Source organism: Stegostoma tigrinum, chromosome 8, assembly GCF_030684315.1.
Source record: "Stegostoma tigrinum isolate sSteTig4 chromosome 8, sSteTig4.hap1, whole genome shotgun sequence".
Classification (NCBI taxonomy): Eukaryota; Metazoa; Chordata; class Chondrichthyes; order Orectolobiformes; family Stegostomatidae; genus Stegostoma; species Stegostoma tigrinum.
In genome coordinates, this window is record NC_081361.1 from 18,145,231 (window position 1) to 18,170,575 (window position 25,345).

At 41.7% G+C, this 25,345-nt stretch overlaps 1 protein-coding gene across 2 annotated transcripts in view; it reads left to right on the forward strand.

The window, feature by feature from the left end:
* Positions 1-25,345, forward strand: part of LOC125456516 (procollagen galactosyltransferase 2-like) — a 170,401-nt gene that overhangs the window by 71,653 nt on the left and 73,403 nt on the right. For both annotated transcript variants that reach the window (XM_048539693.2, XM_048539694.2), the window contains exons 2-3: positions 19,863-19,973; positions 24,711-24,828. In XM_048539693.2, the coding sequence (XP_048395650.1) occupies positions 19,863-19,973; positions 24,711-24,828 (229 nt within the window). The remainder of the gene's footprint in view (positions 1-19,862; positions 19,974-24,710; positions 24,829-25,345) is intronic.

Genomic DNA, 25,345 nt, shown 5'->3' on the forward strand with positions numbered 1-25,345 from the left:
ATCCAACATTCAGGCCTGAGTCTTTAAGCCCAGATGGGGACATGAATAGATTCCTAGGATTTTATGACACCAGGCAGTTTTCCAGTTCCTCAACTCTGACTAACCCCAGAACCATTTACATTTTGATGGAATGAGGTGGAGCAATGCTAACCATTTCCAGGTAATCGATTAGTTACACATTAAGGCTGATTAAGACCTACTTTCAGAGTTTAGCTGCTGGTGATGGTCTCCCAGTGCCATCTTGGGGTGATCTGTCTGTCTCTCTCTCTCTCCCTCTCTCTGATTTACCTTGAATCGCCAAAATCTGCTTCTTCAACATGGCAGCCCCAAAGCTTCAAGAACTGGCTCACCAACCTTCACTGGACTACCAGCCTGTCATCTTGCTACTAATCGGCAAATTCAGGGGATCTACCTCGCCCCTACATCTCAGACCCATATTTGATGGTGATGACAGAATCCTAAAGCCTGCAAGGAACACTGTGTCCAAAATCTTCCTTATGGTCGGTGGGCATATCCATAATAGAAAAAAAATGGCTAAGAACAGTAAATGCTGGAAATCTGAAATAAAAAGAATAGGCTTACTCATCAAGCCAGACGGACAGAGAAAGCGGCATTTTTGTTTTTGGTCGATGATCTTTCTCAGAGCCAGAAGAGGTTAGAAGTTAAGCTTTTTAATGATGACCCTAAGTAGTATTGCAGCCGCTTGAGTACATCTTTGTAGATACGATACAGTAAATGTGTCACTGCCTCCCTGTTGTGATAATAGATAGAAGGGAAGATATCGAATAGAATATATTGGTGTGTGCTTGTCTTTTGCCATCCAATTTGTGTGACTGTTTTGGACTTGGCAAAACAGTTCGTTTATTTCTGCTGGATGGTAAAAATAATTACACATGCTGCAATTATATTTTAAACTGTTGAACATACTGCAGTGGTGGATTCTTGAGTTAAGTATTTGTACTCTGTGATACGACTAACTGCTTCCAGTTTAGGCAGGACAAACACTTCTATTCTTATTACTGTCACCCCTCATATAATCCCACTCCACATTGCCTTGTCTGGCATTGATGAAATGGATTCATTGCAGTTGTTCCTTGGGAACCAAAGGAGTTTTGATTAAAACTGCATAGGCATTGGCCTAGTGGTATTATCACTGGACTGTTAATTCAGAGACCCAGATAATGTTCTGGGTTCGATATTAGCATATATCCAAAAGCATTGTGCAATCAAATTATGGAAAACATGGATAATTTTGAGAGAATTAAAACACTGGTGGGCACTTGGGATCACTTGTTTTGTGGGAAAAGAAAATACAGTTTGAACCATAAACATATTCCGTTGTTATTTTCCACAGAGTACGTCAGGTTAGTAGATTTTGTTCTCTAAACATTCAGTTTCCAGGTAAATAGTCAAATGGTGGAAAACATCCTTTACTCCCTTGTTGGCTCCTTGCACACATTTTAACAGCAGCTGCTAGTGTAGGGCCAGAGGTCTGATGGAAAGTTTTCCTGTTCCTTTTGACACGAAGAGACAAGTAACTCCTGTGCAGCTATGAGACACTCAGTCAACTTAAAAGGAAACATTGCTTAGCTCTGGATACTGTACTGTTTGTCCACATACAGATCCTTGAAAGGATAGCCTGTGTCATAACGATGGCAGAGCACAAATTTACCAACATTTTACCCCAGAGACCAGTTCTTGCTCAGATCAGCTTTGCATTCCTGCAGCCAACCCTCACTTGATCTTTAATCACATCAATGATTTCAGAGGTCCAACAATCTCAAAGTGGGGTCAGTGGACTTCAGTACTGTTAAAGGCAATGCACCCATCACAACTATTTTTAAAGGTATCTTTTTCTTGAGAGGCCACTGTATCTACTTATTTCAGGAGTTAGGCTTGTGACTCTAAGGTTCTGGATGTTGTGATGCATTTTGGAACATGAACATCATCCTTACTATTTTTGGCTTATGTAAATTACTTAGCTTTCAATGGTGCAAGGGTTGATCAGTAAATTTGTAGCTCATATAAAAATTAAGGTCATGTTAAATAGTGAGAAGGATAGTCTTAGACTAAGGAGGAAAGAATCTAAAAGAGGGATAAACCAACTCATGGCCAACCAAGGAAGTTAAGGAGAGTTTTAATTTTAAAGTCAAAGCATATAGGTAGGCCATCATCAGTGATAGCCCCAAAGACTGGGATGAATTCAAATTCCTGCAAAGGAGGACTGAATGCTAATATAGACAGAGGAGATAAACTACGAGGGCAAACTAACAAGATACATAAAATTTGTCAATAAGAGATTCTTTAAATATACAAAAAGGTAGAGAGAGGTCAAAGTGACTGTAGGCCCCTTGGAAACTGACACTAGAGAGACAGTTTTTGAAACAACGAAATGGAAGAGGAGTATATTGCATCAGTCTTTACGGTGGAAGTTACTTTGAACATTCCATTAATACTAAAGAATAAAGGAGGGAGGAATTAAGTACCATCACCATCATGAGAGAGTTAGTCAAATCAATAGGGCGAAAGATAGTCAAGGTCCCTCACACTGATGGCTTGCGTACTAGGATCCTAAAAGAGATAGCTACGGAGATGATGTCATCGATTGCAATTCTCCAAAATTTGTTGGATTCTGGAGAAGGACCAGAGGATTGGAAAGCTGATAATATGACACCCATATTCAAAAAGGGAGGCAAAAACTGGTTTAACTGTAGGCCGACTAACGTAACATCTATTGTTAGAAAAGTATTGGAATCAATTATTAAGAAAGTAATGGCAGAACATTTGGAAAATCACAATCTAATCAAGCTGATTCAGGTGTCTTCATGAAAGGGAAATTGTGTTTGGCTGACTTTCGAGTTTTTCGAGGAAGTTTCAACCACAGTGGATAGAGGCGAAGCTGTAGATGTGTTACTTCCAGAAGGCAATCAACAACATATTACTCAAAAGGTTAAATCATAAGAGCTCATGCTGTTGGAGGTAGTATATTGGCATGGATAGAGAAATTGGCTAATGGGCAGAAAACATGTGGAGATAAAGTGTTCTTTTTCAGGTTGGTGACCTGTGACCAGTGAGGCTCCACAGAAATCAGTGCCGGTACCACAACTGTTTGCGACGTATATTAATGACTTGGAGAAAGGAAATTTACGTACTGGAGCCAAATTTGCTGACAATATGAAAATAGGTGGCAAGGCACTTTGTGAGAGGGATACAAAGAGTTTACAAGGAGATAGTTTAAATAAGTGGGTGAAGTATTGGAAAATGGAGTAGAATGTGGGAAAATGCAAAGCTGTTCATTTTGGAAGGGAGAAGAAAAGAACAGAGTATTACTTAAATGGAGAGAAAGTGCAGAAAGTTGCAACAGAAATGATCTTGGGGGTACTTGTGCTCATAACATAGAAAGAAAGCACATGGGTACAGCAGGTAATCAGGAAAGCTATTGGAATGTTGACCCTTATTTCAATGGCGTTAGCGTGTAAGAGTAGGAAAGTCTTACCGCAACCATACAAGGTGCTGGTAAGAACACATCTGGAACATTGTAAGCAGTTTTAATCCCCTTATTTAAGGAAAGATATCATTGCATTGGAGGCAGTTTAAAGAAGATTCACTGGAATGATTTCTGGTATGGAGGGATTGTCTTATGAGCAAAGATTAAACAGGTTGGGACTGTACTCACTGGAGTTCAAAAGAATGAGAGGTGATCTCATTGAAGCATACAGGATTCTTAAGGGACTTGACAGGGTAAATGCTGAGAGGATGTTTCCCCTCATGGAAGGGTCTAGGACCAGAAGACCCAGTCTCTAAATAAAGAGGGGTCAATTTAAGACTGATATGAGGAGGATTTTCTTCTGTCACAGGGTTGTGAGCCTTTGGAACTCCTCCCCACAGAGAGCTGTGGGGCATGTATCCTTGTGTATATTCACAAGGCTGAGAAAGCTTGATTTTTAATTTAGTAGGGGGATCAAGGGGTTGATCAAGGGAGGAACGGGAAGGAAGTGAACATGAGAAATGTCAGATCAACCAAATGGCAGAGCAGCCTACGCCTGATCCTATTTCTTCAGGCCTTATGGGCTACAAAAGGATATAGGTGGGATGATCAGCAGCAAATGGATGTGAGATGATACACTTAGGCAGGTAGTGTTCCTCGGAGTTCGGTACTGGGTCCGCTATTGCTTGTCATTTAGATAAATGATTTGTGGTTTGTAAGTTTGCAGATGATAGCAAAGTTGTTGGTATAGTTTTTAGTGAAAAAGGTTATCTAAGATTACAAAAGATCTTGATCAATTGGTTCAATGGGCTGAGGAGTGGCAAATGAAGTTCAATTTGGATGAGTGCAAGATGTTGCATGTTGATAATACAAACAAGGACAGAAGTTATGCAATTAGTGGTTGAGCCCTGTGTGTGTTGTTGAACAAATAGACCTATAGGTTTAGGTATATAATTCTTTGAAATTTGCACCACAGGTAGTGATGGGTGTTAAGAAGGTGTTAAGCACGCTTGCCTTCATTGCACAGTCCTTTGAGTATAAGAGTTAGAATGTCATGTTGATGTTGTACGGGACAATTGTGAGGCCTCTTCTGTAGCATTGTATGCAGTTCTGGTTGCCCTGTTATAGGAAGGATATTATTAAACTGGAGAGGGTTCAGAAAAGATTTACCAGAATGTTGCCAGAAATAGAGTGCTTGGGATATAAAAATATACTGGAAAGACTGAGGTTCTTTTTACTGGAGGCTAGGAGGTTGGGGGATGACCTTACTGAGGTTTATAAAATCATGAGGTGTGTGGATAAGGTGAATGACAAGGGTCTTTTCCCTAGGACAGGGGAGTTCAAAACTAGGGAGCATATTTTTAAGGTAAGAGGAGAAAAATTTAAAAAAGACATGAAGGGTAACTTCAGACAGTGGTTTGTGTGTGGAATTAACTACCAGACGAAGTGGTGGATGCAGGTACAGTTACAATGTTTAAAAGACATTTGGATAAGTACATAAATCGGAAAGGGTTGGACAGATATGGGCCAAGAGCCTGCAGATGAGACTAACTTAGTTTGGGAACATGGTGAGCATGAACTGGTTGGACTGAAGAGTCTGTTTCTATTGCTACATGGCTCTATGATAGACAAGGCAAGAAAATACATAATGAATGGTTGGACTTTGGGAAGCAGCAATGTTCAGTGGGACCTTGGTGTGCACCTACACTGGCCCCTTAAAGTATCAAAACAAGTGCATGAAATGCTTAAGAAGGCATACCGTATACTTATTAGCCGAGGAATACAATTTAAGAGCGGGAGGTTATGCTGGAACTGTATAAAAATATTGGTTAGGCCACAGCTAGAGTATTGTGTGCAGTTCCTGGAATTCACATTAATGAGGGATGTGATAGCACTGGAGAGGGGATTTACCTGGATGCTGCCTGTATTGGAAAGTTTCAGCTATGAAGCAAGATTCAACACTTTGGGTTGTTTTCCTGACAGCAGAGGAGACTGAGACAGGACTTGACTGAGTTGTGTAAACTTATTAGGGTCATAGATAGGATAGACAGGAAGAAAGTTTTCCCTTTGATGGAGGGATCAATGATCAGGGACATAAATTTAAGGTAAGGGGCATAAAGTTTAGAAGCGGTATGGGGTAAAAGCCTTTTCACCCAGAAGGTGATGGGAATCTGGAACACACTGCCTCTAAGGGTGATAAAGGCAGAAATCCTCATAACATTTCAGAAGTACTTCTACACCGACGCACTTACAGTTCTAAGGCACAGGAGGTTATGGGCCAAATTCTGGAAAACGGGATTAAAATAATTAAGTGGTTATTTTTGGCTGGCGTGGATGTGATGACAGGAAGGGTCTTTTTCTGTGCTAGCAATGGCTATAACTCTAATTGGTGACTCTAAGGGGACCGCTGCTGACTGAAGGTTAAAGCAGCTCGGTGAAGTCACTGGCATGTGAGAGATAATGGGAACTGCAGATGCTGGAGAATCCAAGATAACAAAGTGTGAAGCTGGATGAACACAGCAGGCCAAGCAGCATCTCAGGAGCACAGAGAGTCCCTCTCTGATGAAGGGTCTAGGCCTGAAACGTCAGCTTTTGTGCTCCTGAGATGCTGCTTGGCCTGCTGTGTTCATCCAGCTTCACACTTTGTTATCTTTACTGGGATGTAAGTTTGCCATCTCCTGGCTTCACAGAAGATCACTGAATGACACAGACCTCATCACAAAAATTGTCTGTCTGGTGCTGCTGTAGCCTTTCACACCACCCCATTGCCAGATGTAATGATTGTATGACATCAGCCAGATGGACCTCTTAGAAAATGAATTCTCTTATTGGGGCTGTTAGTCTGGTTCAATCAAGGAGCCCTAGCTGACAGATATAAACAAAAGTGTCAGACATCCTGTTCACTCTGACAGCTGGCTCTGGGGGACCTGGATCAGTGTCAAGGACTCACCACATGTAAATAAAGGTTGGCCTGGTGGCGGGACACCAGCATCTGTAGAGTTATTTCACCAAAGGCAGCACTGACAACAGGAGATCACAGGGATTACATTTCTGAACTAATCATTTTAAAACCTGCCGTGGAATTTTGAGAATTGAAGTTCTTTTAAATCAAAATTTAAATAAGAGTATGCTGTTGGTAATAATGGTCATTAAAAACCCGAGTCCCTGACAGAACAGACATCTCCCCACTTACTTGCCTCGTCCACATGTGACTCCAAACCCTCAGCAACCTGGTTGATTCTTAATTGTCAGCACAAGTAGTTTAAGTGGTGAGTCCATAAGTACTAGCATTGCCAGAATGCACACGTCCCAAGGATGCCTTATTTAAGGAGCCATGATAACTAGTCTTGTGCTTGTGAGGCTTTTTTTGGAAGATTCACACGGTATCTTTATAACGTAAATATTTCCTGAATGTTGAATTGAACACAGACCACAAGCCTGGCCTAGAAAAATATCATACTAGTACTTTAGAAGATGCACAACCAAGGCACATTGTTGAAGCAGTGATGACGCATCTTTACTCTGCTCTCAGTGGATGCCAACTCTCTGTGATTGCTGCTGAATGGTAATTGTTGTATAAGGCAGTTTTGTACCTTTGTCCATCAGGATATAAAGGACTGTCATAGGAAAAGTTAAAGTATGTCTTAACTGATTCTGCTTCTGATGCCATGTTTATTACCAACACGGTGTGAGAATTATTTAGAAGTCGTAAAGTGAACTTGCTTTTAAGTTGATACAGAAATAGTAGGAATGCCGATGTTGGAGAATCTGAGATAACACAGTGTCAAGCTGGATGAACACCACAAACTAAGCAGCATCAGAGGAGCAGGAAAGCTTGACGTTTTGGGTCAGGCCCCTTCTTCAGAAAAAAAAGAAGTGTCTGAAGAAGGGTCTTTTTCTGAAGAAGGGTCCCGACCCGAAACGTTAAGCTTGCCTGTTCCTCTGATGCTGCTTGTCCTGTTGTGTTCATCCAGCTTCACACCGTGTTATCTTCCTTTTATGTTGAGCCTGATATCTTTCAAGGGACAATCGGGCATCTCTGATGTAATGTAACTCGCTGTTAAATAATTTATAATATGAGCATCCTTCCCCACATGGCATTCGCAGTCTAGATTAATGCCAACAAGAATGATTGATTGATGTAATGTTTTAACAAAGATCTGTAGCTTGGGTTGCCGTTGGAGTTGTGGGTTGGTTCGCCAAGCTGGCTGGTTTTCATGCAAACGTTTTGTCTCCCTTCTAGGTGACATCGTCAGTGCTGTGTAGCCTCCTTTGAAGTGTTGGTGTTCTGTCCTGCTCTGAATTTATATGGTCCAGCCTGTCATGGTAGGTAATCTTGTTTCTGGTTTTGGTAGTGGTATACAGATGGGGTTTATTTCAATACGTTTGTTTATGGCATCGGTGTTTGAAAACCAGGCCTCCAGGAATTCTCATGCTTGTCATTGTTTTGCTTGTCCTACTCCTGTAACTTTGTCCGAGTTAAACTGATGTCCTTCTGCATTGGAATGTATTGAAACGAGAAAGAGCTGGTCGTGATGTCTTGCTGCGAGTTGCTGTTCATGTGTCCTGGTGGTGAAAGTATCAGGTCTCATAGTGGAAGCTATTATGCAAAGACTTGAAGTACATCTGTCCCCCAGATCCAGCCGAAACTATGAATGGGATACATGGATGATACTTTCCTGATCATTAAACAAGCAAACTTAGAAGAAGCTCACCACCTTATTAACATATTCACTGGGATCAAACTCTCCAGGGAAGAAGAGAACACTAGACAGCTCTCATTTCTGGACCTAATGGTGGAACAGACGAACAATGGTGAATTCCTAACCAGTGCATACAGAAAGACTACACACACAGACCATATCCTGATTTTCAACAGTAACCAGCGTCCACAAACAGCTGTGTCAAGACTCTACTTAAACAAGCGATAACTCACTGCAACACCCTGGAGCTGCACAGAAACGAAGAGAAACACCTATACAAAGTCTTTCTGAGCAATGGGTATCCCAACAGGTTCATCAGCCAATACCTAGCAAATAAACAACACCAAGAAGACAATGTACACCCCAACAGACTGGCCACCCTACCCTATATTAGAAACACATGAGAACTGAATACAAAACTCCTACGACCTCTTGAAGTAAGGATAGCACACAAATCAGAAGCCACACTTCGACAATTAATATCAAAGACAAAAGACCCCATACCCACAATTAGTATGACAAATGTGATATATAAAGTATCATGCACAACTGCAAGAAACACTGCATAGGACAGACGGACAAGAAACTCACCACCAGGATACATGAACACCAACTTGCAGCAAAACAGCACAACCAACTCTCCCTTGTTTAAATACACTCTGAATACACTCTGACATGGAAGCACATCAGTTGAACTGCGACAAAGTTACTGTAGTAGGACAAGCGAGACAAAGACAGGCTTGAGAATTCCTGGAAGCCTGGTTTTCAACCAAGGTACCATTAACAAACATATTGAAATAGACCCCGCCTACATCCCACTATGGTACAAAACCAGAAACAAGACTAGCCACCATGACAAACCGAACCATATAAATTCAAAGTGGGATAGAACAACAGCGCTTTGACAGATGCCAGACAGCACTGAAGATGTCACCTAGAATGGACATGAAACATTTGCTAGAAACTCAGTGAACCAACCAACAACTCCATGATTGATTGGTGGTGGCGAAGCTACCAAAGATATCCTGAACCATATCTGTCAGTGTAAGATGCTGACCGCAATCTCAGTGCTGTGAGAGTGTTGACAATTGTAGGAGCATGGAAATTCTAATTGGATAAAAAGTTAAATTTCCTTTACTTTGATCAAATGAAATAAAGTGTCTCATTTGTTTGCTATCTTACTACAGTATGGAGAAGCCTCAAAACGTTAACTAGTCAGAGACTGTTAACTAGTTATCATGGCAAGGCTATATAAATTTTTGAACTGTAAAGGAATTAAGGGTTATGGTGAGTGGGTGGGTAAGTGGAGCTGTGTCTCAAAAAGATCAGCCATGATCTTATTAAATGGCAGGGCATGCTGAAGGGGCTGGATGGCCTACTCCTGCTCCTAGTTCTTATGTTCTAACTGTATTTCCTTGTTTTATGACTTTTTAGTGAGAGGACTGTAATGAGTAACTTTTCTGACTTATTTACAAAGCAGAAAATAAGGAAATCAAAAATTCTGTACTTAGGTATCTTTGCACCTAAGATGGTGCTGTAAGTGGTGACATATAAACTTTTCAATGTACTCATGTGAGTACGTGACAATAAACCAAATTCAATTCAGTTCACTTCAACTCAACATATCAATATCATCCCTTGGGAGAGATGAAAAGCCCTCTATAAATTCATGCCCATTTTGGGGAAATCTGTGGCAAATTCCAGTCTGACTCCCTTACGCAATGTGAGCACCTCCAGGCGCTGAATAATCTTATCAGGATGTCTCCACTCCAAGGAATTCTGCTGATTTGCTATTGACTGGGAAAAGAAGAATGTTCTGACATCTAACCTGTTTGTGTGTCTTTAATTGGAGGATGTGACCCTTCAGCTCCAGTTGACAGATCTAATATTGCTGAAGACAATGAACTGTTCCACAATGTGCGGGCAAACCACCTCAACTAATCGCAAATAAGCAAGTTTAAGTGGCCATTCATCCCAATGCTGTTTGTGGAATCTTGCTATGCACAAAACAACAGCTGCACTAGTCTATTTAACAACAGTTGCTGTGTTTCAAAGTAATATGCAAAGAATTTTGAAGCATATAGCATGACTCCTTTATTTATTCATCAATCTAAATATATATATATCCGGCTGTTTTCCGTGATTTTCAAAAAAATGCCATGGCTGTTAAAGAGAGATTGTGTTATTAAATAAGAACTAAACATGGCTAGTGGCTTAATGTCAAACCTAAGGCACTTGGCCTGCTTTTAATCTCTTTGAGAAGAAGGAGATGTTTGATTTTTGGAAAACATCCGTGTTGTCTGTCATTTCGATAAACAAATTATCAGACGTATTCTACAAGTCTCTTTCGATTAAGGAAGGAGATTTCCCCTTTGTGGAGATGGTGAGATAGGGAAATAATTAGGCTCGTTGGCCACAAAGAGATACTCACCCCCTCCTCACCATCTTACAATGAAGTTCTAAGATCTACTCAGCCAAAAACAGAAATTGCTGGCAAAACTCAGCAGATTTGGCAGCATCTGTGGGGAGAAAGCAGAGTCAACATTTCATCTCTGGTGACTCTTCATTGGAACAGGGGAGCTGTCATTGCTGCAGATGAAAATGTCTGGTAAGTGGGCGCATTTTTTAGAAGTTTTGGACTGTGACATGGTGAAATGGCCCAACTAGTGATTCCTGAACCAAAGACAAAAATCTGGCCCTATTTCAGTTCAGTTGAGTTCTGAGGAAGAATCGTACCAGACCTAAAATGTTAACTCTGTTTCTCTCTCCACAAGTGCTGCCAGATTTGTGAGTTTCTCGAGCACTCTGTTGTTAGTTCAGTGACCATTGTTTAAAACCTAATGCCAAGTATTGAATTGAATTGATATTTCCTTTCTTAAAAATTATCAATGAGTATAGTGCTTCATAGTACTATGTTCGAAATCTTTGAACTGAAGTTATTATTGATACCAAGATATCAGACAGCGACTTCCTCCATATCAGTTAACAAACTAGAGATAAGGCTGAACTTAAAGCAAACTGATTGGACTGAGAGAGTCTGTATGAACTATGGCAATCTTTGCATGTGGTTGGAACTATAGCAAAGTCTTACAATAAAAATAAGGCTATTTCTCCAGCAAAATGCAGTGAGTGAATAGCAGCTTCCTGCAAATTGTGTGCATAAAATAAATTCCAGCCACGTACCACAGCACAGTCTCCAGGCATGATTGATGGTGATGTCGGTGGTGGTGTAATTTGAGCATTTACTTTCATTCTTTGTGGGAATAGTGTCTTTTTTGTCAAATAGTGGTATTAATATTTTCTGCACTGGCAGGATTTGCGTGTTGAGACACAGTGATAGCATTCCCACACTAGGCCTGATAGCCCAGGTTTAAGTCCCAACTGCTACTGAGCTGTGTCATAACAAATCCAAAGAGGTTGCTTAAAAATACTTTTTTTAAACGAATATTCACAGCCCCATTTCAGCACAGGTTCAGGAGCTGAGTATACTTCTGGATTGTAAAAATGCCATTGATTCTTGGGGACCTGAGATTCTACAGATGCTTCTGTCTCCTTTTTCCACAAAGAGATGTCATTCTTCATGATTCTCACAATGCCAGCAATGCAGGAATTAGAGTACAATCCCTCTCCACATCCATTCATCTTAGAATGCACAAACGAAATTCATTGCAGATCTTGTGAAGTTAGGTTCCCCACGTGCCCAAACACAGCTGTAAAATGTGATTCCCTTTGCCAAACAGCCTCAAAGTGGAATATTAGCAAATAGGTCAGGGAGGGGTCAGAAAGGTTCCAGTACTGAAGTACTGCTCCCCCGAACTTAGCTTGGTCTATAAAACATTTTATTTTGTCTTGTGAGGAAAAATACATTCCCTTATTGCTCTTCCATCTGATGGCCATGGTTATTCTTTAATTTTTTTTAGAGAAATTATGTTATACAAAAGGCAGTCAACTATACCCAATGCCAGTAAAACAATCAGTAGGCAACTTGCAACATTTTAAAGGCTACTCGAACGAATTACAAGTTGAGTGGAACCTTCATTAGTTTACTTAAAAGATGCAATGGAAAATTGTAGTTAACTAAGAGCCCGGAACATTGTTTTTAACAGTGCATTTTAACCTACAACTCCCCAGGAATGGTATAAAGGCAAGTACAATATGAAGGTCAAGTGGAAAACTCGAAATAAATGCTAGAAATAACTGCTGAGGTAGAACAAATGCAGACAGAATGATTTAACATTTGAGGTCTTCTCCTTTTGTTACTGACAAGCAATGTTCCCTCTAAGTCACACAGTTGCACTGTCACTCGAAAGGCTCTGTGCTTGCCAATCAACTTGTTAATGAATTGTCTCCTGTCCTGGAAGTTGCTGTCCCACACAGAAATCAGAGGTCCACACAGTTGCAGGAAAAATGTCAAGGAACATAGGCTGCAAGGTCTGATTGCTTTATAGACATGCCCCAGGGTCCACTCGTAGTTAACTGCTCAGCATCAGTTTCAAAATCAAGTTTGCATATATTCTACATCACTGCTGAAACTTCGCCAGCATATTTGCTTCCCTCGGTGTTACTTTTGAGTGATGCTCAACACGAAGGAGTACTAATTCAGCAGTTGAATCCTGTCCAGCAGCAGATCTATTTGACCTGGCGTCTTAAAACTTCATGGAGTCAAGAGTCAATATTGAGACCTGCAAAATTCACTCACACCCAGTTAGATACCATTCTGATGGGTACGCCCTAAAAGTAGGGGAGCACACACTCAAGTGTGGTAAAACAGTGTGCTTATTTGGCCAATCCCATTCTGTGAGGCTAGCATTGCAGGCTATTGGTTAACAAAGGCAAAATAGTGCTGATGCTGGAAATTTAAAACAAACACAGAATACTACAGAAATTCAGCAGGTCTGGTAGCACCTGTGGAGAGGGAAACAAAGTTAATGTTTCGAGTCCAGTATGACTCTTCAAAGTGTCAGTCCCAGACGTTAGTGAGGTTGTTTGTGCAGAATCAGCTGAACTCATACATATGTCCTTGCCATTCTCCATATTCCTCGACCTCCTAACTGAACATTGCAATAGTTTGTTTACAAACGAGTGACTTGCAAGGCAAATTCACTGGGCATCGAAACTCAAACAACTAGAGAGGGACTGGAGTCACATATCGAGCAGAGGTGGTCAGGGTGGATGACTGCTTCCCTTTCAAAGAAGTGATCTACATGGAATTTTATGACTGTCCCTCAGAGTTCAAGGCAGTTTCCATGGAAGTTCCAACAATAGATAAGGGATGGCAACTTCAGGTAATGCAAGGGAGGCTTAGGGGGATGCGAAAACCATTGCCCCCCTCACAAGCTCGGCTGTGTTTTGGTAAAGATCAGTCAAGGCAAATCCCTTATGTGACATCGAAGAATGTCAGACAGGATGCAGCCTGATTACATTGTTTAGAATCCATACACTTCAATGACCCAAGGCAACAGCTCTGCTAATTGAAATCACCTGTAATGTAATGTCTGAAAAAAAATCATTAAAGGCAGAGATTAAAGGCAAGATAACCCAATTGCTTTTTACTGTGACTATAACAGTGAAAATCACAGAGGCATGGGCACTATTTCTCATTATGGCTTTGTCTTTATCAAGATTTGGTTTTCTTTGTTGAATATTCTATGTATACTGCTGGAGCCTAGTGTTTATGATGACTGTTCTGATACAGTATGTCAATGCTTTATGATTGTCCGCAAACAATCAAGCAATTCATCATTAACTTGGTAATACTTATTGACCATTGAAACAATAACCTCATTGAAACAACAACTCACACAAATCATACTGTACAAGTAGACCTGTCATATTCGAAGTCCACTGAGAGTACATGTTTAAGCCTATAGTCAGCATATAAATTGACTTCCCAGGGAATAAATGTGTGATTAGGCCTATGCTCACAATAGGGATTGGTTTCGACTTTCAGCTCAGAAATATCCATCAAGAATATACTCACCTTATTATGCAGTGCAAGGGTTCAAGATACAAACCATGTTGTTAAGAAAGTGAATGAGTTGAAGACAAGCCCATACAGAGTAGCCTGTGCATGGTGACCAACAAGCAGAAACATCTTTCACATTTCAAAATGGCCACCACCTGCACCAACACAGGAGGGTTCATACTTTATATTCTGCTTTTAAGTCAACCTCTGTTTTTGGAGGCAACTTTTCAAGCTTCAACAGTTGATTTATTACGCATTGATCTAGAGCACTGCATTGCTGCAATACATCTCTCAATTAGTTAAAATTCATTAGTACCCCAGCAGAAGAGCTCTTCTGGATCCAAACCATTGTAAAAGTTAAGTTCAATGGAGATTTGTCATATCCAGTCTGTTAGCTGGAAACTTGTTACCTGCTATATCCTATAAATCTGTTCTTTTGACCAGTTGTCCTTGAGCTGAATAAGAAAATACATATTTCTTGATGTTGATGGCATCCACCACATCTCACATTCACTTCCCTCACACCCTGCACTCAGTGACAGCAGTGCCTACCCACTACAAGATGCATAGTGGTAACATTTCAATTCTCCTTTAGGGGCGGCACGGTGGCTCAGTGGTTAGCAATGCAGCCTCACAGTGCCAGGGACCCGGGTTCAATTCCCGCCTCGGGTGACTGTCTGTGTGGAATTTGCACATTCTCCCCGTGTCTGCGTGGGTTTCCTCCGGGTGCTCCGGTTTCCTCCCACAGTCCAAAGATGTGCAGGCTAGGTGGATTAGCCATGCTAAGTTGCTCGTGGGGTTCAGGGGTGTGTGGGTTATAGGGGGATGGGTCTGGGTGGGATGCTTCAAGGGGTGGTGTGGACTTGTTGGGCCGAAGGGCCTGTTTCCATACTGAAGGGAATCTAATCTAAACACTATCCAAACCTGAAATTTCTACCATCTAAAAGGAAAAGGCTGGCAGATACACAAGGACACCACCACTGGCAAGTTCCTCTCTTGAGTCACACTACGTTGGGACTTGGGGAGGTGTATCACTGCTACTTCTTCTCTTTCATTGGGTCAAATTCCTGGAATTCCCTCCCTAACAGCGTTGTGCGTGTACCTAGACCACATGGTGTGCAGCAGTTCAAGAAGGCAGCTCACCACCACCTTCTCAAGGACAATTATGGATGGGCAATAAATGAAGGCCTCGCCAATGATGCCAACATCCCATGATCAAATAAAAATAAATGTACCTTTGTAAGGTGTGATGTTTGCCCCTACAAGAAACAGGTCTAGCTCTCACTTAAGAGGAATTCTGTGAATTGGTATCCAACTTGAGAGATGGCTGCCAATTCCAGAGGTCTGCAGTTCACTGAACAAAGTACCACCTCCTTTCATTGAAACTAGACCTACCCTGACATAACATTATTATCACCATTTATCCTCCCTAATCTATTTGCTTGGAACAAATTGGTAGTTAGCATCGAATCTATTCTCTGCATTATCTTTTGTACCTTTATTAGGTCATACCTGGTTAGAGCTCCAACTCTCTGAGTTTAATCTTGAACAGACAATTTGTACGATGAATTAGTTTAGTGGCCCTCCTTTGTACTGAATGCAAAAGCTCAATATTTCTCACCATGTGAGGGGAACAAAACCAGGTACAGTATTCCAAATGAGGCCTGCCCAATACCAAACTAAAGTACAGTATTATAATCAACACTTCTCTGAATGGCCAACACTGGAGTAACTCTAGCTCGCCTTTCATTGTCCAGACTGTTAACTTTTACCACATTCATTGGTGTTTTTCCCTGAAGAATGTATAAACATTTAGACAGTCCATATGTGTTTCTCCAAATAAAACAGCATTTTCTCATCCTGAGGCTCTGATTTCCATATATCCTGAGACCCACTGGAAGCAGTTGATAATCCTAACGCTCACATGAATCTTATTGTCATTTGTAAACTGTTTACAATGCCTATATTTAAATCTTTGATAAAAAAAAGCAAAATCTGTCAACACTGGTATCTGCACAATGCCACTATTACTAGTTTCCAACAGGTCTAAATCCATCTGTGGTCGCCTTCTGTTTAGTCTGTTCCAGTATAATTCAGTCTAATTCAATACATTACCATTAAAACCATTGACTTCATTCTTGTGTGGTCCTCTGTCGAAAGATATTTGGAAACCTAAGTTGATGAACGGCAGATGGGCTAAGACAGTGATGAAGGCAGTCAATATCGGAGGCTTGGTTTTTACACTGGACAGGTTTCAGCTGCGCAGGGTGGGTTTGAATAGGGCAGCAACAGTGTGAGCAGACTCTTTCAGCTTGAGACAGTGGGCCAAATTTTAACATGCAAGACAGGTAGCTAAAGTCAGAAAATTCCCTGAAGAGTCCTACCTCAGTATGAAGATTCCCATCGCACACAGCATTTGCTCCAAGATTGCAGGGGGCAGGACTGAGATGGAAGCAGCTCAGAGACAACTATAAAAGAAGACAATCAGATTAACATTGAGGAGACAGAAAGAGGCTGTTAAGGAAATTTAGTGATTACGCTTGGAGAATTAAGAATGGAAACTCAGTTCCATTAAGTTGGACTCCTGCATTCACCTAAACAGCAAGCTCCAAGCTGCACAGGACCAGGAGTCCATATGTTGTCCATCTCTTAGTAAGAGAATATGAAGACAGAAGTTGGATGCAATATTGTCAATATATTGTAGATCTAATTGTGCTCTATAATTGCCAAATACCCTCAAATAAATGCTGTATGGTTATCTCAATGTAATGGCACATTGGACCCAACACCCTCTTACAGTATTGCATCTCTTTTTGTAACTTCAGTATTTAATGGAAGGCAATGGCTTAGTGGCATTATTGCTGGACTGTTAAGCCAAAGACCCAGGGAATGTTCTGAGGACCTAAATTTGAATCTCACCACGGCAGATGGTGGAATTGGAATTCAGAAAAAAGTCTGGAATTAATAATCTCCTGATCACCATGAAATCATTGCCAATTGTTGGAAAAACCCATTTGGTTCAATAATGTCCTTTAGGGGAGGAAGTCTGCGACCCTCACATGGTCTGGCCAACATGCCATGTCTAGACCCACAGCAACGGGGTTGACACTCAACTGCCCTCTGAAATGGCCTAGCAAGCCACTCTGTTGTACCAGTCACTACAAAGACTCAAAGACTCACCCGGCATCGACCTAGGCACCGGAAAAGACAACAGCAGAAGCAGCCCTGTCGACCATGCAAAGTCCTCGTCACTAACATCTGGGGGTTAGTGCCAAAATTGGGAGAGCTGTCTCACAGAGTATTCAAGCAACAACCTGACATAGTCATACTCAGAGAATCATACCTTACTAATGATGTCCCAGACCTCATCATCACCATCCATGGATATGCCCTGTCTCACCAGCAGGACAGACCGAGCAGGGGGGCTGGCACGTGGTATACAGTCGGGAGGGAGTTACTCTAGGAGTCCTCAATGTTGACTCCGGACCCAATGTCTCGTGGGTTCAAGTTAAACATGGGCAACGATACCTCCTGCTGATTACCACATACCGTCCTCCCTCAGCTGATGAATCAACCTGGTGAAGTGACCAAACAGGACTACTTGCACACCAAACATCGAAAGCAGCAAGTGATAGACAGAGCGAAGCGATCCCACAATGAATGGATCAAATCTAATCTATGCAGTCCTGACACATCTAATCGTGAATGGTGGTGGACAATTAAACTGGATGAGGATGCGCCACAAATATCATCCTCAATGATGGAAGAGCCCAGAACATCAGTACAAAAGATAAAGCTGAAGCATTCACAGCAATCTTCAGCCAGAAATGCCAAGTGAATGATCCATCTCGGCCTCCTCCAGCAGTCCCCAGTATTACAGAGACCAGTCTTCAGCCAATTCGATTCACTCCACCTGAAATCAAGAAACGTTTGGAGACACTGGATTCTGCAAAGGCTACCGGCCCTGACAACATTCCAGCAATAATATTGAAGACTTGTGGTCCAGAACTTGCCACTCCCTTAGCTAAGCTGTTCCAGTACAGTTACAACACTGGTATCTACCCGACAATGTGGAGAATTGACCAAGTATGTCCTGTACATAAGAAGCAGGACAAATCCAACCTGGCCAATTACTGCCCCATCAGTCTACTCAAACATCAGTGAAGTGATGGAAGGTGTCATCAACGGTGCTACCAAGCAGGACCTGCTCAGCAATAACCTGCTCAGTGACATTCGAGTTTGGGTTCCACCAGGGACACTCAGTTCCTGACCTCATTACAGCCTTGGTTCAAACATGGACAAAAGAGCTAAATTCCAGAGGTGTGGTGAGAGTGACAGCCCGTGACATCAAGACTGCATTCGACCAAGTGTGGCATCAAGGAGCCCTAGCAAAACTGGAGTCATTGAGTATCGGGAACAAACGTTCCAGTGGTTGGAGTTATACCTGACACAAAGGAAGATAGTCGTGGTTGTGGGAGGTCGATCATCTCAGCTCCAGGACATCTCTGCAGGACTTCCTCAGGTTAATGTCCTAGGCCCAACCATCTTCAGCTGCTTCATCAATGACCTTCCCTCCATCATAAGGTCAGGATGTTCACCGATGATTGCACAATGTTCAGCACCATTCATGACTTCTCAGATACTGAAGCAGTCCGTGTTCACATGTAACAAGATCTGGACAATATCCTGGCTTGGGCTGACAATTGGCAAGTGACATTCACGCCTCAGAAATGCCAGGCTATGACCATCACCAATAAGGGACAATCTAACCACCGTCCCTTGACATTCAACAGTGTTACCATCACTGAATTGTCAACATTCTAGGCGGTACCATTGACCAGAAACTCAACTGGACTGACCACATTAACAGAGTAGCTACAAAAGCAGGCCAGAAGTTAGAAATACTGCAGCAAGTTACTCACCTCCTGACTCCTCAAAGCCTGCCCACCATCTACAACGCACAAGTCAGGAGAGTGATGGAATACTCCCCACTTGCTCGGATGAGTGCAGCCCCAACAACACCCAGGAAGCTTGACACCATCTTGGACAAAGCTGCCCACTTGATTGGCACTGCACCCACAAGCATTCACCCCCTCCACCATCAACGCTCAGTAGCAGCAGTGTGTACTATCTACAAGATGTACTGCAGAAATTCACCAAAGATCCTCAGACAGCACATTTTAAACCCACGACCACTTCCATCCAGAAGGACAAGGGCAGCAGATATATGGGAGCACCACCACGTTCAAGTTCCTTTCCAAGTCACTCACCATCCTGACTCGGAAATATGTTGCCATTCCTTCACTGTTGCTAGGTCAAAATTCTGGAATTCCCTCCTTAATAGCATTGTGAGTCAACCCACAACAGGAGGAATGCAGCAGTTCAAGAAGGCAGCTCACCACCACATTCTCAATGGTAACTCGGGATGGGCAAGTAATGCTGGCCAGCCAGCGGCGCCCACATCCCACAAAATGAATAGAAAACCAAGCTCATTTACAGAACTTTTTGTTTAGTGCTGACAGAAAAAATAGGGTTTTTTTTTCCGTTAGCACAAGATCAATATATTTTCTAATCAATTGATTTTAAATGCTAATTGATTTCAACTACAACGACTATTCAAAAATGGAAAGAACTGCAGATGCGGAGCTTTTCCAGCAACTCCTGTTTTTGTACAATTACTATTTATTTTGCCTGCATCTTCCCATAGGGTTGCCACAGACCATAACATTGACAACACAACAGCAATCCTGCGGGAATGGTTGAAGAATGTTCAGAAGGCCTATCACTATGTGGAGTGGAGACCACTGGATAATCCCAAGTGAGTACTTTCAATTGTGAACACCCACCCTCATTTAAATTTTAAAGATATATTTTTGATGGCTTCCAGATATTTTCACAGCAATTTCACTGAGTAAATCAACAGTGTAACTGATGTCAGAAAATTTACTTCTACTGTCAAGGAAGAGCAATTGAAGACGTAACTGCCTTCATCCAATAATGTATCAGGGGAATATCTACAATATTCTAAATTAAATCATCACAAATCTTCCACATGGACAAAAGTGGCTTACTTCAACTTACTTCCTCTTTTGCTCTTCAATATAGATCAGGAATGCCACCTAATTTCCTTTTGTAAAATTAAGCTAGGTTACCCTTACAGTTTATGACATTAGATGTTAGAAAACACTTTAAGTTTTCTTTTTGAGTACACATGCAGTTTACTTAAGTGCATAATGCCTTCAACTGCGCTTCTGTGGCTACTCTGACATGGTAACTTAAACGGGGCTCACTTTTGTTGCTGACAGTACATCCATGCAACTTTGAGGGAACAATCTCAGACAGACCCATGAGGAGTTACTTGCTCCGATGCAAGTAACGCAAAACCTAAACAGTCCGCATTTGAATGCCAAAGATAAAAAGCAAGTGACTGGTGCAGCCTTTATTCAGCCCAGGGCAAGTACAGGGTCAAACCCAACAGAACAAGAGAGACAGTTAGCAAAAAATTCAAAGGTAAGTAGGTTTGTTCAAATTTGCTGCAGAATTTGTGGACCAGGAGGAGCTGAAACTCTGCCAAATTCTAATCAATTTATATTGTCGTCAGACCCAGCATGCAGGAGAATCTTTTGTGTGAAACCCTAGCTTCGAGGCTAGGGAAAGGACACATTAAGAAGGAGGTTTAAGTTTCTATAAGAACAGTGCCACTAGAATTTTTTTATGGGCGTTATGACTCTACAATCTGGTTTGACTAAATTTTTTTGATGTTCATCACTTCAACCAGTGCAACATCCTGACAAATGCCAAATGAAAACCCGAAGAACTGCGGAAGCTGTAAATCAGGAACAAAAACAAAGTTGCTGGAAAAGCTCAGCAGATCTGGCATCTGTGAAGGGAAAAACAGAATTAATATTTCAGGTCCGGTGACCCTTCCTCAAAACTCAGTTCCTTTATATTAAGACCCCTCTTACCTGAATTGCATTAAGACATCAATAATTTGCTAGAAAGGTTGTCAACCAACTGCCAGGAGAGAAAACAAATTCAATCTGTTTAAACACTTTTAAACAAAACAAAACATCAAAAACAGAAAAGTAGTCTGGAGTGAAGAGTCTATATGATGACCATAAATCCATTGCTGACAGTCGTAAAAATCCATCTGGCTCACTAATGCAATTCAGGGAAGGAAATTCACAGTCCTTATCTGGTCTGGCCTAAATGTGACTTCAGACCCACAGAGATATGGTTGACTCTGAAATGCTCTCAGGGAAATTAGGAATGGGCAATAAATGCTGGCCTAGCTAGCGATGCTCTTAATCCCGTGAATGAATGAATAAAACAACATGAGCTTATTTTCCAAGTCTGGCCTAGGTCTAAATTGGTCATGTTTTTAAACCAATTTGGAAGCTCATCCCTTTACTTTAGGCTTCTGTCAATTTGTGCCTCAGTTGTAGGTTTAAGTGAATGAAACGTAAGTATATATTTTAGTTTGTAGATTAGTCATGCCTCGATACAAGTTCCTTATTTGACCATCTTCCTCATCCATGTGTTGCTGGCTTACATTTGTCACTAAATTTTGCTCCTTAGCATCCATTATTTTGTGACCACAGTGCCCATTTTGGTAACAAACAGGTGAATGTTACTTACACTCACTTCTGGCTATGCCAACTGCTGTTTGGTGAGGGCAATAGAAGCATGTGCCAGATGTATGCCAAGTTAGCAAATCGAGTTAGTCAATGTGTGTCATTGATTTGCTATTTTCAACCTGGTCTCTTGGGCTGATGCACTCTCTCAAACACATACACACATGAGTTCTGAAGAAGGGTCCCGAATCGAAACATCAACTTTCCTGCCCCTCTGATGCTGCCTGACCTGTTGTGTTCCTCCAGCTCCGCACTGAGTTATCTCTGACTCCAGCATCTGCAATCTTTGCTATTTCCACACACTTGTGTATCCCTGGCCTTTGATCATAACTATTCTCAAGGTAGCACTAGCTCTATTTAAGTTTGTAGAAGAGCCCTGAGCTTATTGCTGCTATTTAAAGTTGGTGAAATTTGCAGGGAATAAGGCGACATGTGACGAAGACCAGCGTTCCCTCTACAAGGGTTATTTGTTCCCAGACATGGGTGCTGCAGCCTCCATCCACCTCAATCTGCACCACGACAGGTAGAATGAGCAGAGGTGACACAGACCAGGAGAAGCTTCTTGAAGATGGAGGGGGTGGGGCAAGAAGGGCTCTCTCTGTAGGCAATCACATTGTCTAAGGTCCATAAAAGCTGTCATAGAGTTGACCATCACCTGTACTCTGGAAGGTATGGCCTCCATTGAAACATTTGTTTTTGCTGTGCTGTATGTTCCTTGGTAGCAGATTTTTTGGGCAACCTGATGACACACCAAGAATTTCTTTGTCCGTTTCCATCAATCCTTTGCTATACACTGCCCACCCAACTCCTCAACTGAATTCTCTGAAGAGGAACACATATATGACCTTGCTCCTGACAAGCTGATATCTGTGTTATCGGTTCTACCTGGCTGCTGGTCCACCTAATCCAATATCTCTCCAAGTGCTGAACCTGTTTTCTGTTCACGCTCTAGAGTTACACACTGTGTCAGAACCTGAGCTGGTTGCAAGTAGGACATTAAAATTCTTTTTCACCTCTTGGCACTCACACTCTGTTGACACTGCCTGGTCAGGAGACAATGTCTGGGCACCTGAAAGAGGAGAAGTACAAGATTAGGTTGTGGTGAGGGGGAAGCAAGTGCAACACACTCACACCGTTTGTAAATTATTTCTTAAATCAGACGAGATTGTGGGAAGAGCAGGGTGTGGGATGCAAAGAGATGGATTCAGCCCCCCCACTCATCACAGCCCCAGTCCTGTCGACTGTAATGATTGTCAGTATTGCCTCTTCCAATAGGCTGTGGTGAACAGCGTGCCTACACCCCAGTGTGTCAGGGCCAGTGTGCACAAGTGCCAAGTGTGTGAAGGTGCAGTGAAAGGTAGAAATCGTGGTTAGTTACTGATGGGTGGTAATGAATTATGAGTGAGGCTAGTGGTTCATTTCAGAACGAATTCCCTGAGTATATTCGTAGGACTTCTATAAGCTTAAACTTCTTTCTGCATTGCATCCAAGCCCTCAATACCAGACTGCTAACATGGATAGAGATTGTTATCTGCTTCCATTGACTTCTTCTTGGCAGTCTGGAAAAACTGAGGCAGAGGAGTTCTCTCCTCCTATCCCAACTTGTGCATCAATGCTGTGACAGAAAACCTTGGAGCATGTTTCTGTCCTGTTTGCTATTCCCATTCTTATTCCTGCTCAATAGACACAATCACTTGCTGCAGCACAATGTACTTCCCGCTTTCTAAGGCACAGGCTAGCTTTGAGTGGTGCTAAACTAGCACATACTTCAGTCTACTGAGTTAATATCTACCTGCTTTCTCGCCAAACCAATGGACAATGACCACAGTGTGAATGCAAAGCCAGTGTGCGAGGGAAAGAAATAAAAAATATCAATTAATTTCAAACGTTTGAACTACCTTGTGGCAAGTTTAGGAAAACATAAAGAACAGAGCTTCTGTTCTATGTAAATATTCTATTCAGAACAAACCATTCTGAATGTTTCTTCAGTCTGTGGTTACTCTTTTTTTACCCACTGTTGATTTCATTAAACTGCATTAAAAATCCTCACTATTAAATAAATTGCACAGAAATGTGTTCTTTTTTATGCAAAGTCTATTTGTGTAATAAGCAAACAGATTCCCATTATGCATTAAAAAAAGGAACAAGCTACAATTATCATTTTGGAAGGACAGACAACCCCAGCAATAAGATTAGTGAATGACCATAACCCAGTGTAAAGAAGGTTAGTCAATTGGACCCAGTATGTGCGCAGTAAATTGTGTGGATCCCATGTCAACATAACATGCTTTTACCAATCTCACTTCTATTAAAGGGCTCCCAACGGCAATTACCCCTTGATTCAGTTGGCATTTTGTTGAACATTATAACATGTAAGCATAATTGAGATACCCAAAGAGAGCAAAAAGTTGTTTTTAATCTGCCTGTTCGGGCATGAAAATAACACATCTCTGGAGAAGTGGGACCTGAACTTCGATCTTCTAGCTCAGATGTAGGGATCCTGCTGCTACACCGCAAGACAGCTAAGTTACTCACTTGCCTGAAAACCCCAGGCTGATTCATTTCAATTGGCCTTGTTTCTCCTCTTCAAATGAATTGCTGCATGAATTAATCCACACAGAAAACCTTTCTATTATTTCAATGCTTTTTCAAACTTCTTAGGTTAGTTTAATGGCAAGTTGACTTGGTTCAGGACCCCACCTTGTGATTTATGAAGGAAGGGAGTTAATTCAACATTGGCAGCAGTGAATCAGCCCGCCATTATGCAAATGGATGATATTTCTGATATCTTTAAGGCAGCTCTGCCAAAGTTGAATATCATCTTCCTTTGGTGAAAAATTAGCTCGTAGTCTATCGCTGTATCCTACCAAGATGGCTTCTGATGCTCCCACTGATCCGATAGCATTTGGTTGGTTTCCCAGGTACTATTCTGATGAAATAGGGCCAAAACACTGGAGTAATTCCAGGTTCGCACATATGATGAAACTCAGGCAAACGGCACTGAAAACTGCAAGGGAGAAGTGGGCTGACTACATTTTGGTGAGTGAAGCTTCAGGTTACTCTCTCTTTCGAAAAATAAACAGTACAGTTAGCAAGTTATTAATAAGGGTATGGCTAAAAGTGCCTTCTGGTTCAATTGCTTACCACCTCCATTTCTAGTGGAAAATATGAAAAAGCATTCCAGGGTTTCTTGACTTTCATCTGCATTGAGGGATTTCAACTTAATTGGGCACATTGGGTGAGATTAGTACAATGGCAGACAGCAATTTGGAAAGATCAAGATGAAAAGTACTGGAATCAAATTAATTACTACAATATGTAATTTCCTGCAGTAACCACAGGCAGATATTGCTATCTGTCAGACCAATATTTGCTGACGAGGAAGGACATAAAGACTAGTACATACCTGTTCGGCTGAATGGCTTATTTTCATCCTGTAAATCCAAAGCAATTTTTTTTAGCCTGTCTGAAGTTCTATTATTCCAGTAGCTTTTCTCAATAAATTTGCCTTTAGGACCCATACGCAGGAATGATATGGTGAAAAGCTGGGCAAGTC